The sequence below is a fragment of the Leptosomus discolor genome, chromosome 5, assembly GCF_034619465.1.
Source record: "Leptosomus discolor isolate bLepDis1 chromosome 5, bLepDis1.hap2, whole genome shotgun sequence".
Taxonomy (NCBI): domain Eukaryota; kingdom Metazoa; phylum Chordata; class Aves; order Leptosomiformes; family Leptosomidae; genus Leptosomus; species Leptosomus discolor.
Window position 1 is genome coordinate 42,276,583 of NC_141395.1, and position 13,298 is coordinate 42,289,880.

Consider the following 13,298-nt stretch of genomic DNA (forward strand, 5'->3'; position numbering starts at 1 on the left):
CTGGATGTCTTGCAAATGATCCATTTTTATGGAGCTGTGCACACTGCAATATTTTTACGAATTGCTTTAGCGAGGGTAAACGAAACACAAGTAAATTCTGGTGGTTTGTGGAGCCCTGTTGGTAATTTCCCCCGTATAGATGAAAAAGAAAATTCCTGCTTTTTAGTTTCTCAGGTCTCTGCATCTGAGTCCAAGTTCTGTTCTGTTCACATTGAAGTAATGGGAAAGGCAGACGTTTTCTCAGGAATCCAAAATAAACATTTATCTTGGTGCCTTATGAAAAACATGGAGGAAAGGAAGCGTGTTGGGCCTACAGAAGTGATATAGTCTTTTATATGGGGACAATTTATTGATTCTTGGCCTTTTGTGAAAGGAGAGTTCATTGAGGTATATGGCCTAATTTAATAGACTGGAACAATTCTGATTCTGGCATTTTTCTTAAAACTGAATATATGCTGTTACATGTTTGTGCAAAACGAGCAAAGGTGGCATTCAGGACTCTTACCACCCACATTGCCTGCTGTAATAAACCATCTGCTATAATTCTTAGTGATTTAAAAGAGTGTCCCGTGTAGGTTTTAACCCATAACTGTAACTATGAAACTGGGAACAGACACTATGGCTTTTCCCTTCCCCTTAATTACTTATATCCAGCAATAGCTGGCAAAGCTTGAGTGCTTCATGGTGATAATTCTTTGTCCTGAGTTTTCTGTAGCCTGCAGGAAGTGTAACATGGCAGCTTGGTAGTACAAGTGTTGGTCAAGTGAAAGAAAGAATCAATGGTTGTTTTTTAACTTGTGTGAGCAGGGACAACAACGTGCCAGTTGAGCTACTGCACTTTCAGATGGTGGGAGATTTTTCTTGGGAGCTTGGAACTGAAGTGCTTCTCCTTTAGAGAGATACACTAAAAAACTCTTGTGTGTTCTTACAGCACTTCAACATCATATAGTATGTGTTTCAAAGACACAGGGTTCCTTTAACAAGCCTGTTGATGTACCTGTTTAAGCCCGAATAGTATTTAATAGATTTTTAGTGGTAGAATGTTTTAGTACTTGAAATGACTTTGGATGGGATAATATTTTGTCCTTTTTATGTCAGTTTTGAAGAATTGAACTACACAGAGGGTATGCTGGAGTTACGGGGACACTAAAAGTATTTCTGAATATTTAAAGATGCCTTTAAAGGCATCTTCCTGATTCATAGAAAATATTCCACGGTGGTTTATTTCCACTTGAGCTTTTCAAGCAACTGTGTATTTTAGCATATAATATTTCAAATTGTTAGCTGGATCTATATTTTAAAGTATACAATTCTGGTTTGCTTGCTTACTGAATTGTGGATTTTCCAGTTCTTTTTTATTTTCATACTGTATTGCTGGCACTGGGAAGTGTGGCTGCTTGAACTGTCTAGGTATTACCAGCATTACGAGAACATAAAACAATTGAAATCAGCATTTGGAAGTTAAGTGTGAAGCGTTCTTCAGGTTTTCACACCCCCAACTGTATCCTCAGATAATGGACTGGCTGAGCCTTCTCACGTCTGAGATAGCTGTATTTGAAACAAATTTCTTGTCTTATGGCTGTGGCTTCTGATAATAGATGGCGGAGAGGAAAGTGGTAAGGGTTTGGTGCACTTAGGAGGAGAGGAAAAACAAGGCAACGGGACTTCTGGGAAGCTGATACAACTCTGCTCTGCTGCTGAACTGAAGATAATTGTCTTAGTAGGTAATTTCCCAATTAGATGTGCAAAGTATGGTGCCACTGTGGTTTAAGCCTTCCATGTGGCTTTGGTGGAGTGCAACATGTAGCAAGGACTGGGAAAACAGAGTTGGAACAGAGAGCAAAGCGTTTTGAAACACTGTGAGAGTGCAGATCTGTTCATACATCTTTACTAGCTGCAGCAAGGCAGTGGGGCAAAAAAATATTTCCAGGAGAGAAACTCTTGTCAATCCGAAATGTGTGCTGAGCTTGAGTAAATGGCTGGTATGCAGGACCCTGTCCTGTGATCTGTGCCTTCAGGGGCATCCGGGCAAAAGCTGTCTTCTCTGGAGAGCTGCAAGATCACTAGGATGACACTGATGGGAACACCATTGGCCATTGTGCTCAGAGGCTGGCCAAGGAGGAGACCCAGGGGAGAAGATCTGCTCAACCCTAAGCAGCTGTGCTCAGAATGGGGGTGCTCACCAGCTCTTGGGGGATGAAATGGGTCAGGCTTTCATCTTTGCATCGTAAAGGATATCAAATAGATGATGGCTCCAGCAAGTATCTAAATAACATATTTTATGTTACGTAGTGTAATGAAACATCTGTGAGAGAGGAATGGATCAAGTGAGAAGGAATTAAGATGAGTGTTGTTTTTAACAGTTTAGCCAGCACTCGTGAATTGACTTAGGAAGCAAAGGTCACAAGTTCAGCAGCATTTGTCACTTCAGCCCAGTTCCTAATTAAACAACTTTAAACATTATAAAATTGCAGTAAACTCGGAAGTCCCACAGTTTTCCTGCACCACGTGTGTGGTAAAACACAAGCATCAGATGTAAGTAAATTTCAGCCTTCAAATCTTTAGAACTATTTTTCTTATGTGTGTGTGTATATGTGTATATATGTGTGTGTGTGTGTATATATATATGTATATATATACACGAGTTCATCAGTAAGCCAAGGGCTGCTGAAATGTGTCTGGCAGTAGTCCCTGCTGCCTCCAAATGCAGCTGAACAAACAGCCTGCAGCTCGCACAAGAAGACAGGCCAATTGGGTAGGAGGACAGGAGGGGACAGCGTGGTAGATTCGGTATCCCAGCACAAGAGAGAAGCACGCTGCCACCTCTGTGTTTATATAGCCGGTAGGAACTGTGCTTAGGAATTGGTGGTGGTATAGAAAGACCTTTCTAGTTTTCTGGCATACATTAAATGACCAAAATGACTGTAAATAAACTTAAACCTTTGTGTGTCTTAAAGAAAAACTCGGTTTGGGAATTCGACCTGTAGGGCTTTTGGGAAGAAAGAAAAAATTAGGTTGTTTTTCTTGATGGGGGAGATAAAACCCAGTGGACTTTCCTTTAATGGTGATTGTTGTTTTCGGGGTAGGCTTTCCTGGAATAAGATTATTATCAGCGTGTTAGTAATGTGGCATCACTTTGCTCTTTTTATGGCATCCTTTTGCTCTTCGTGACTTTGCTGCTTTAGCAAACACTTTCTCTGTGTTAAACTTGCACTAAGCTAGGAGGCTTCAGGAGATTGACCACAGAGATTCTGCTGGCTGCACATGAGGGAATTGTGCCCAAGACCAAATTATTTTTGAGTAGTGGAGTTTATTGAGGCCACATCTGCAGCCTGCATGATTTTACAACCACCGTTAACAGAAGTACAAGGCACAGAATAACAGCCATCTATTTTAGCTGTGCAGTGAGAAGTGCTATTATTGGTACCGGTATTAGGAGCTGGAAATCCAGATACAGACAGTGGAGGGAGAGAAGCATCTTGAAGGGACTGACTTAGAGAGCTAGAAGGAGGCTGTGCCCTTCAGCATCTGCTGTAGCTTCCAAGTAGTGGCAAAACCCTGTGGCAAGCAGGTCCAATGAATGTTTATGGTGCCTGTAACACAATGAGTGGGGTGCTTCTCGAAATTACCGCCTTTCAGATTTCATAGTCATCTTCCTCCAGAGTTTAACATGACCTTGTTCTCAGTGTTGTAACGCACCGGGACTTGCAGTAGTATTGAGTAAATGTCAATCCACCATGTCCTGGTGCAGGGCTCTGGAGTGACACGGTGACAGTCCAGCCTTGCCCCATAGAGTGCACAGAGGAGGACAGATGGACGTGTGCTTTACACAGCCAACACGTTGACAGCCAGTGGCAGCAGCAGATTGGTAACAAGTGTTGCTGAGTATTATGCGTCTGTTGAGAGCTTCTGTTTAATGGTGCCACATTAAGCCATGGAAATTTCCCTTTCCATATACAGAAGTAAGGGTTGAAGTAAACGGTGACTGAATGCGAAGGAAGTTCCCCGACATCCACTGCTTTGGGAATGATCATGTCAAGAATGAGAACATCAGTGAGATCACTTATGGGATCAAATGCTAATTTTACTTTTGCACACTCAGGATCTGAAAAGCAATTTAATACTGCTGATGCTGTTGCAGCAGTCCTCTGTAGCAGCGGTGACTTGGGTATGGCATGCTTTCTGCTCATGTGTTTCTAGCCTATTGCTTCATTTCTTCTCTTTTGTTGCAGACTGTCATAAACATTTCTGCAGATACTTCACAGTTAGCAGACTCCAAAACATCCTTCATTCAACACCTCATGTGCAACAACCGTCTTCCTTAGTTTTGATGCTTTCCTTCTTACTCATCCTTTCTATTAGGAGAAGCCCTTTGTGTCAGAAGCAGCTAGGAAGAAAGAGAGAGACTTGGTAGCCAAAGAAATTGAGAAGTTTCAGGTCTCTATTCAGACTCTGTGCCGGAGTGCCCTTACGCTTGGCAGGATCATGGATTACATTCAAGAAGACATGGATGCCATGAAGAACGAGTTGCAGATGTGGCGGCATGAGAACAGACAACATGCAGAAGCTCTACAGAAAGAGCAAAGGTGAGTGTGGTCACGGAAAGTTTGATTTATCTCTTGAGACAGACAGGAGAGGGGCAAGTTTTACTCATTTTTCAACTCAGATTTGTCATCTGTCATTTTTGTGGTTTTGAGGAATTTTTTTGCAGTCTGAATTGTTTTTTGAAGTGTTAAAGCCTTAAGGTCTTTTCAGCTGAATTTCGTGTGATGTAGATGACAGCAGAGATGCAAATGTTTGTGTGATATGAGAGGGCTTGATTTGTTGTTTTCTTCCCCTCACAAATATATCAGGAGCAATGGGGAAAGAACTTAGTAAAGTAGATTTTGAATCGGGACTAGGCGTGGATTCCTGAATTGCAACCTGCTCTCCGTGCCATTGAATCCAGTGTGTTCTGCGCTGGTGTTAATAACGGTTGTTGTCATTGGTGCAAGGTTAAAAAATAACATTGGAAAGCCAGAAGAGTGAAGGTGATGTCCATAGTACAAAAAAAGGAGGTCAAGCCTGGAAACAGTTTCTTTGACCTTACTTGTCTCACTGATGGGTCTTCATGCTCCTTGAAAACAGATCGTCCTTTCCAGCTGTATGTCCTCTGATGTCAAACATGAACTAGGTATCGATGTTGTTGGATTCACGGTCAGCCTAGATAGATTTGCTGCTCCCTGCATCCACGTGCTTCATGCAGAAGCAAGTATGGGTGATGTTCTTAGCTAAGTCCTATCTTGGTAGGCAGCAATGTGTTAAATGTTGGAAATTTACAGCCACTGGCTTAGCCCAGGGGCTGAGGTGGGAATTAGGGCTTTGGTTCACATATAAAGTGTAATGATGTTAATTCCTTGCACTTACATAGCACCTTCTATCCCAAAACCTTGACAGGCTTTAAAACTCTGGTTGGCCTCAGAATGCACCACTCCTGCACAGAGAAAGGAAACAGTGTTTGGCTTTATTTTACAGTTGGAGAAACTGAGGCATTGACTCACTTGGCCTTAGCACCACACCTAGCAACAGGGAGCAAGTCTCAAGCCTTTCTCCAGGCATGTGCTTACTCAGTGGATCCACTTTGGCCTTGCCAAACAAGTCATTTACACTTGGGCTAGTTTCCCAGCAGAGTGACTGTATGTGCTTCGCCGGCTTCGTATGACCCTGGAGTTCCCAGGCAAAGTGTGCTGAGGACAAGACTTATCTCCTTGACAGCAGTGTGGAAGGAGAGGGGGAGTGGGAAGAAGGAATTACTCAGATGAATTACTAGGAAAGAATTACAGAGTATCAGACATGAAGAAGACAATGCTTCCCATATGTACTGGAATTTGGATGTCTGTCTTTGTTTTCTTTGCTTCTGTGAAAGACAACTGAAGGATCCCGTTGGGGAAATGTTAGTGCAATTTCTAGCAAAGCTTTTTGTGATTTATGCTAATGTGGTAGAAAGGAGGGGAAAACAAAATGATTTTGAGATGCGGACTTTTGCTAATGAGTCCTCAAAGTGACTGGGTAATTCAGAATGACAGCAGGCCAGTTCAGTCTGTCATTTCCCTGGCTGTTCAGCGTTCCTGAAGATCAGCAAAGCAATACAGAACAGGGCACATTTGTTTTAAAGCCAAACAGCCCCATTCATTTCAGATGCATCAGTGTACTTGTGGTTTATTAGCACAGGATTTATTAATTTCCTATTAGCATGGGATTGCCTGCTCTTGTCAGCAGCTAGTGATGGGTCAGTTTTCATCTGCCTTGCCTCTTCTCACATGTCTACCTGCTGTAGCTTGGTGCTGCTGGCAGCAGCTTGCTGCTGGCTTGGTGGTGTGTTGTAGGAAATAGCTGGCAGCAGGCCAGCAACCTCCATGGAGAGTTGTATTTGTCGCTCTCTGCCACGTGCTTCTCATTTAAGCTCTTGTGGTGAGGCCCAGAGGGATGGCTGTTACCATGTGTATCATGGCAGGACCCAGGGGCCTCTGTAAAAAGTGGGTGTTCATTCCTGTAGAATGAATGGTTTGGGTTAGAAGGGACCTTTAAAGATCACCTAGTCCAACCCTCCTGCTGTGGGCAGGGACACCTCCTGCTAGAGCAGGTTGCTCAAAGCCCCATCCAACCCGACTTTGAACACTTCCAAAGATGGAGCATCCACCCTTTCTCTGGTCCTTGTTGGGTTCTATCCCATGGAGTGAAGTGCTGCTTCATCCCTGGGCCAGGGGGTTGCAGCTTCTGGCTGGGTAAAATGAAAGAAGTGCTTGACAATAGGCATAGTGCAGGGTGAAATAACTGCAAAGCAAAGAATTTTAGCAGAAAAGCTTGATTAGCCAAGAAGTGGCTGTTTACTGTGGAATTGTGGGTGATCTCTCTTGAACAATATTCTTCTCTGTCCATGTTGTTAGCTTTGCCTTTGTGCTTCTTATTCTAAACTTTCTTTCAGGAAGGGTAGGCACAACTTAAATACTGAGCAGGCTTTCAGGTATTGAATGTACTTTCTTGGAGGCTTAAGTAACCCGGAGCAGCATAATGTTTCCAGTAACATTACGCTCTTTGTGTCTCTTTCAGCATCACAGACAGTGCTGTAGAACCGTTAAAAGCTGATCTGGCAGAACTGGAACAGTTGATTAAAGACCAGCAAGACAAGATCTGTGCTGTAAAAGCTAATATTTTGAAGAACGAAGGAAAAATCCGGAGGATGGTTCTTAGCATAAACCTCTCTTCAAGAAGGTGAAGAGAAGGGGAAAAGAGAGAAGAAAAAAAAAAAAAGCAAGCCTTGGGACTGACTGACATTCCTACCAAATAAAAACAAAATAGCGGAGAAAACTAAGATATGCCTTTATAGATGTAAAATGTTTAGGTACCACAAGTCAAAAAAGTATATAAAATCCCATTATTGCATTGATCTTTAGATGTTGATATTACCCAGGATAAAATTACATTCATTTGAATGCTCAGGTTGCAGAGCTATTAAAATAACTTGTTTGTTTAGATGTGAACTGCTGTTACTCACTTACCAGGCCTTCACAGCCCTCTTTCCCTCCCTGCCCTGTTGAGCACAGTTTCTGAGCCACTTCTCTCTTTCTTTTCCTTATTTTGCTGAGGTTACTTTTGAACACGCTGTCATGAAAAATGGGTATTAGAGACTTCTTTTGCCCCCTTAAAAAAAAAAGCTCCAGACTCCTGCAGGGTCAGAAGGTTCCCAAATCCTGTTTGTTATTAACAGGGAAAATTATCTGCAAAACAATGCCACAAGATCAAGAAGCAAAGCCTTGTGTGACATGCAGTTCTTTGCACCGTTACAGAGATGATGTCATGTTTTCAGAGCCATCAGGAATCTTACTACGAACAACTGAAAATGCAATGCAAGCATCACCATGTAAGGGAGCAGAAGTATTTTATCTGCACAGGTGTTAATTCCATTTTTATTGTGTATGTTCATTTGGAAAGGATTTATTTAAGTACCTGCTTCCTCCCAAATGCATGTTCCTGTAACTTTTTGTACGTGAATAATTCCACTGATATTTTTTAGTTAACTGCAGATGTCTGTACTGTTTTCCTAATGACTGACCTCTTGAGTGTACTGCACATTAGAGTTCAGCTTCACTTACTCCTAAATGTGCAAAGCGTGTTAGCGTAGACACAACTATATGACACTGCACTGAGCATAGAAGGCTTTAATCCCCTGCAAGGCTGTTCTCAAGATTTTTGTAATGTGCGCGTGCATTGCCTCCTCCCATGTTGTTTGGATTGTGTATGAAGTGCTATGAAGTGCTAGTGCCTTTTTTTTTTTTTTTTTTTTTTTCCTTTTCCTTGGTTGGCAGATCTGTGGAGTTTTGTTTTTCTTCTTGGTTTCTTTTTCTGATATCTGGACCTTGAAAAACCTACCAAATGGATCATCACCAAATAGCGTGAGTATTTAGAACATTAAATACAGACAGGATCTTTGCTGCATGGGGTTTTGGTGAGGGTGGAGAGGAAGTCGGGGACTTGTGAAGGAACAGGAGAAATACTCTGATCTGTTTGTAACAGCATATGACATGCGGTTTTGCTTTTGAATTGTCACTTCGATTTTTTTTTTTTTTTTTTTATTTCAATATGTGAACTTAAATGGTGAAGCAGTGTTGTGGGTAGGGTCCAGAGAGGCAGGACTCCTGCAGTGACCCAGCCCTGCATTGCCACCCTCTCCTACTGTGCGTTGCTTCTCGCCTAGGGCTGAAGCCTGTCCACTGCATCCTGGGTCTCATTGCATGAAGGAAAAGGGGTCCAGGATCCCCAGAGCCCAGAACTGATAGTGAAAGCCTGCATGGTCGATATATAACTTCAGAGCAGTTTGAATGCTCTCTCCCTTCTCCCTTTAAATACTTGCATTGAAAAATAACAGGGTTTGGTCAAATTGCTCAGACCCCTGCTTAGGCAGTGTGTGACCCCGTGAGCCCCTGGTCCCTCAGTGCTTCTGTTGCCACTGCTGGAAGCCACCCTTTAAAGGCACAGGGAGGTTTGTTACCAGTCTCTCAGCCTTTGTCACTCCTTTGGTGCCTCTCCCAAGCCCCTTCTACATCTGCAGACAAGACCAGTGTGGTGCTGCTGGAGCACAAGGGCTGGCAGGAAAGCAGTAAGAGGAGAGAGATAGCAGGGTGCTTCAGGTGTTTTCCAGGGACGTGAAGTGATTGCAGCTCTGCCCTGGGTTAAACGGGATTTGAACCATGACTTTTCCCTCAGCTACTCCATTTCGCAAAGCTCCCTTCACCAGACTCTCTCTCCTCATCTTTTCCCTGCTGATGGGTGCTGTGTGCTCTTCACGTGGTGATGTGACCCATGCGTTCGTCTGTCCTTGCATTAAAAGTGACTGTCCCTGAGTTAGGGTGGAAAGTCTAGGGCTCATAGAAACCTGGGGGTTGGAGGCACTGATTTGGTTCCTGTCGTCCCCATCCTTAGGGATGACTTCTTGCATCCTTATGCACTTCTTTTCTTACGCTTTCTGCACCAAACATCACTTTAAACAAGAATGGGTTAGTGTTTGGGTTTAATAACATGTCTAATGTCTCCCACAGTCTGAGCTGGCTCTGCATCTAGGTTTGCTTTATTTTCCAGTATGATGGAGCAAAGCTAGTGTCCTGGAGCTGAGGCTGGGTTTAATTTTAAAGGCAGGTTGAGGATTGAGCACCAAAAAATCAAATAAACAGCCGTGCCTCACGAAGGGGAAAGGAGCCTCTCTGAAAATGGATAGAGAATATCTGTGTGGGCGTGTCTGCCTGCATCGGCTTGCCCGTGCCTTGGGCTTGCATTTCAGCTTGCGGGTGGTTCATTCTCAAGGGAAACTTCGCTAGCACGGTGGTTTGGGGTTTAAAACCCTTACATTGTCAAGCCACTCTGGCGCTAATGGAGCCTGACAGTTCTGGGAAGCAGGACTTGTATTTCACGATGTGCCTGACATTCTTCTCTTGTGCAGGTCGGGAGATGGCTGCCAGCCCCTCTGGGTTAAGGCTGGGGAACATTTCTCAGCTGACAAGGTAGAGCTGTTGGCAGGATCCCGAAACGCAGCAGCTAGCCAGTGAGGGAGACCAGTGGGGCAACAGTACCTCCCCAGATCATGAGGACTTAGGTCTGTGGGCAGAGGAGGCTAGAAGGGGATGGTGGGGTGAGCTCAGAGGTCTCCATCTGAGGACAACAGTGAGTGCTTTGGGTATTGGAGACTGTTCCCTAGGGTGGGAATGGAAGAGGCTTAGCTCTGTGTTCAGCAGTGCAGGGGAAAGGAAGCCTGAAGGGTTGAGGTGTGTGAAATGGGACTCAGACAGAGTTTAGGTACCAAAGGGTCCAACTGTGTTTGTGAGGGACCCTCTGCTCACATGGGACCTCACCCCTCAATTCCAGGGACACCAGTGCCAGGCGTCCTGAGTCCAAATACTCTGGCCATCTAAGCTGCTTCTAGATGCAGCCCATTTCTTGAGCATTCTTCAATTCACCTCGTTGTCAGGCTGAGCTCAAAAACAGAGCTCCCTTGAAAAGCCCATTTACGTGCGTTGTCTCAAGAGTAGCCTTGGGCTGGAAAGCTCGGGTAAGGCTGTTTACTTTGCTGGTGTCTGAAGTTGTGAGATTTGCCTCACCCACCCACGAGTTTGAGTCCTTCAGTCTCAGACCCCGCACCTTAGCTACAAGATCAGGTGTTTCTTCCCATCTCATGGAGGCTATCTGCCAGGGTTCCTCACCTGCCGCAAAAGTAGATGCTCTGGGATAGCAGGTTCTGCACGCCCCTTCTCCCCCAAATTGTCACTCCCCACTGGTACCCTCCAGATGGAGATAACTGCTTTAATTCAGCCAGCTCGCTTAGGGGCAGAGCTCATTCCTGTTTTGGTCCTGATGGGACATGGTCCTGCTCGGTGGCATGTAGGTGTGGAATTAACAGTTTTGCAAACGAGCAGCTCTTGCTAGAGTGTTGGCACTGGAGTGTTTGTGTTTCAGCCTCGGAGGTAAATGCTGTGTGGTTCATCTCTTCCCAAACTGGCTCCAGGCTGCGTGCTGACCTGGGCAGACAGTTCTACCACTGTTCACATCTCATTATCCTCTCCAACTTGGCAAAAGAAATGCCAACATTGCTATTTTTGCCTTGAAATCGGAAATTCCTGATCACATGTGTGCAACTTGGGACTTACCACCTCCATCTCAGCCGTGATGCACATGCCCCCGCGTCAGATCTAGGTTTCTCCGCTCTGTTGAGCTGGTGCCTGATCTTGCTGTAGCTCCCTCTGGTCTGGCGCAGTGATACAGCTTTGCTGTGGTACTGGGGATCTGAAGAGCAGATGGAAACTCCTTCTGCTCTCTAAGCCAGGAGGACAGAGAGACGGACACGTTGCTTCCTTCATGGCCTGCCCTTGCTTTCAGGTGACTCCTTGCTGCAATTCGCTGTATTGGATTTCTTCCTTCATGAAGCCAGCATAGTTCAGAGGCCTCAGAGATGCTCTCCTGCCTATTGGGTTACTTCCCTTGAGCACATCTTGGAACATAAAGGGGAAAATGCCAATTACTTTTAAGTGCTTTAGAATTGCAAAGCTCTAGCTATATTTCTGTGTCAGTAGAGAAAAGCCTGGCATTTGTAAGCCAGCCAGCCCTTACATGATTTAGGGGATGCAGCCCACTGAAATCTAATTGAAACTGGGCTCCCAAACAGCTTTGCTTTAAAAATTAAAAAGCCTCAGTGTTTTTTTTTTTATTTTTCCAAAGCACCTTGGATCCATCCACTGATCCAACCACCGCAGCCTGACATTGCAGGAGGAGGAGTGCAGGACCATGGCTGTGTAGAGCGCAACAACTGTAGAGCTGCTTGGGTGTTTCAAGGGCTTTTGGGAACACATCATTCTCTGCCAGGAGAGTCCAAGGGGGTGGGATAGCACCAAGACCTTGTGTATCCTAGACAGCTGGATCCTGTCTTGGCTGGATTTGTATTTTTCCCAGGGTCTGAATGCATGTGTGGAGGTGAGTCAGTCTAGGACGTGTGATGGACTCAGGAGCTGCCAGCCATGGAGTGATCCTCACCCATCAGAGAGCCCCAGGCATGTCCCATGATGCCCCAGATAGCTGCCTCCAGCGCCAAGGCACGCCTCTTCCAAAATGCTTCCTGACATGTTTTGTGAAAAAATATTAAGAAATAACATTTCCATTTTCCAGTGAGAAATTTAATTAGACAGAATTAAAAGGTATAGTTTAATTTAATGTGATGAAAAAAGGATTATCTCCCTCCCCCTCCTACCCAAATCCCAACCTGAGACGATGGCAGCTTGGCCTCCAATTGCATCCAACAGCCACAGAAGGGAAACGCTTACTGAGAAGAAAAGGGAGAAAAATTCCACCCCAGATTTACGACTTGTGAAGCAGAGGTTGCATGGTTTAGCTTTATTTTATGTTGCGCTGGGTCCCACAGACTTGTCTTTGTTGTGTGCCCGGGAATGGGCTGAAAACTGATGGTTTTGGCTGCTTTTGCAGGTCACTTGTGTGCTCAGGTGCTGTTTTGGGCCACTAAGGCTCTTGATTGTGTGTATGTGGCAAAGTGTGTGTTCAGACATGTGGGGAGTGTGTGCTTGTCCCTGCAAGGTGGGGTTTTTTCCCTCCCAGGCGGTTTCCCCTTTTTGGCATTTCTTTTTTTTTTCAGTTAATGACAGCGATTAGGAGCATCAGGCAGAAACGAGTGGGAGGGGTCTGGCCCCAGGGACACTGGTGTCATAGTCTTTTCCCTCCTGCCACGATCAAGCCAGTTGGGTGGCAAGTTCTGGTACCCAGGAGAAAGGCTCTGCCTGGTGGTCCCTGCTCCAGCCCTTCTCTATCCTAACGTTTCCAAAGCAAAGCTCTGTTGCTCAGGGGAAGAACCCAGATGTGGCTTCTGCCTGCAGGATCTGTCAGCCTCGTGGTGCAGCCCGATGCAAGGGAGTACTCTGCACCCTCCCAGCCCCAGTGGTTTTGCCCTGACATAATGTCTGGAGAATCCTTGAACATCTCAGGACTCCAGCAGAACCAGGAAGACTTACGGCAACAGGTAACAGCATTGCTATGCTGGTTGTCTTTGATTGTGCCATTTATTTTACTCAGAGGCAAGAGATGGGGATGGGAGCCCTGCTCTGGGGTGGCACAGGGAATCCTCCTGTCATCCTGGTGGTGCCTTGTTTCTGCAGCAAGGGGTAAGCTGATCACCAGAGCTGGGACCAGGACGTAGCTCGCCTCCTTCGTTCACTGGTATTTTGGGAAGCAATGTGGCAGAATCTAAATGGGTTGGCCAGGAGGTACAT

General features: G+C 45.1%; 1 protein-coding gene across 1 annotated transcript in view; it reads left to right on the plus strand.

Annotated features, from left to right (window-relative positions):
- The window catches only part of IFT54 (intraflagellar transport 54), a 44,657-nt gene extending 37,378 nt beyond the window's left edge, over window positions 1-7,279 (plus strand). The window contains exons 15-16 of the mRNA XM_086465995.1: window positions 4,363-4,586; window positions 7,090-7,279. Coding sequence (XP_086322121.1) covers window positions 4,363-4,586; window positions 7,090-7,255 — 390 coding nt within the window. The 3' untranslated portion in view covers window positions 7,256-7,279. The remainder of the gene's footprint in view (window positions 1-4,362; window positions 4,587-7,089) is intronic.
- Window positions 7,280-13,298: the final 6,019 nt, after the last annotated feature.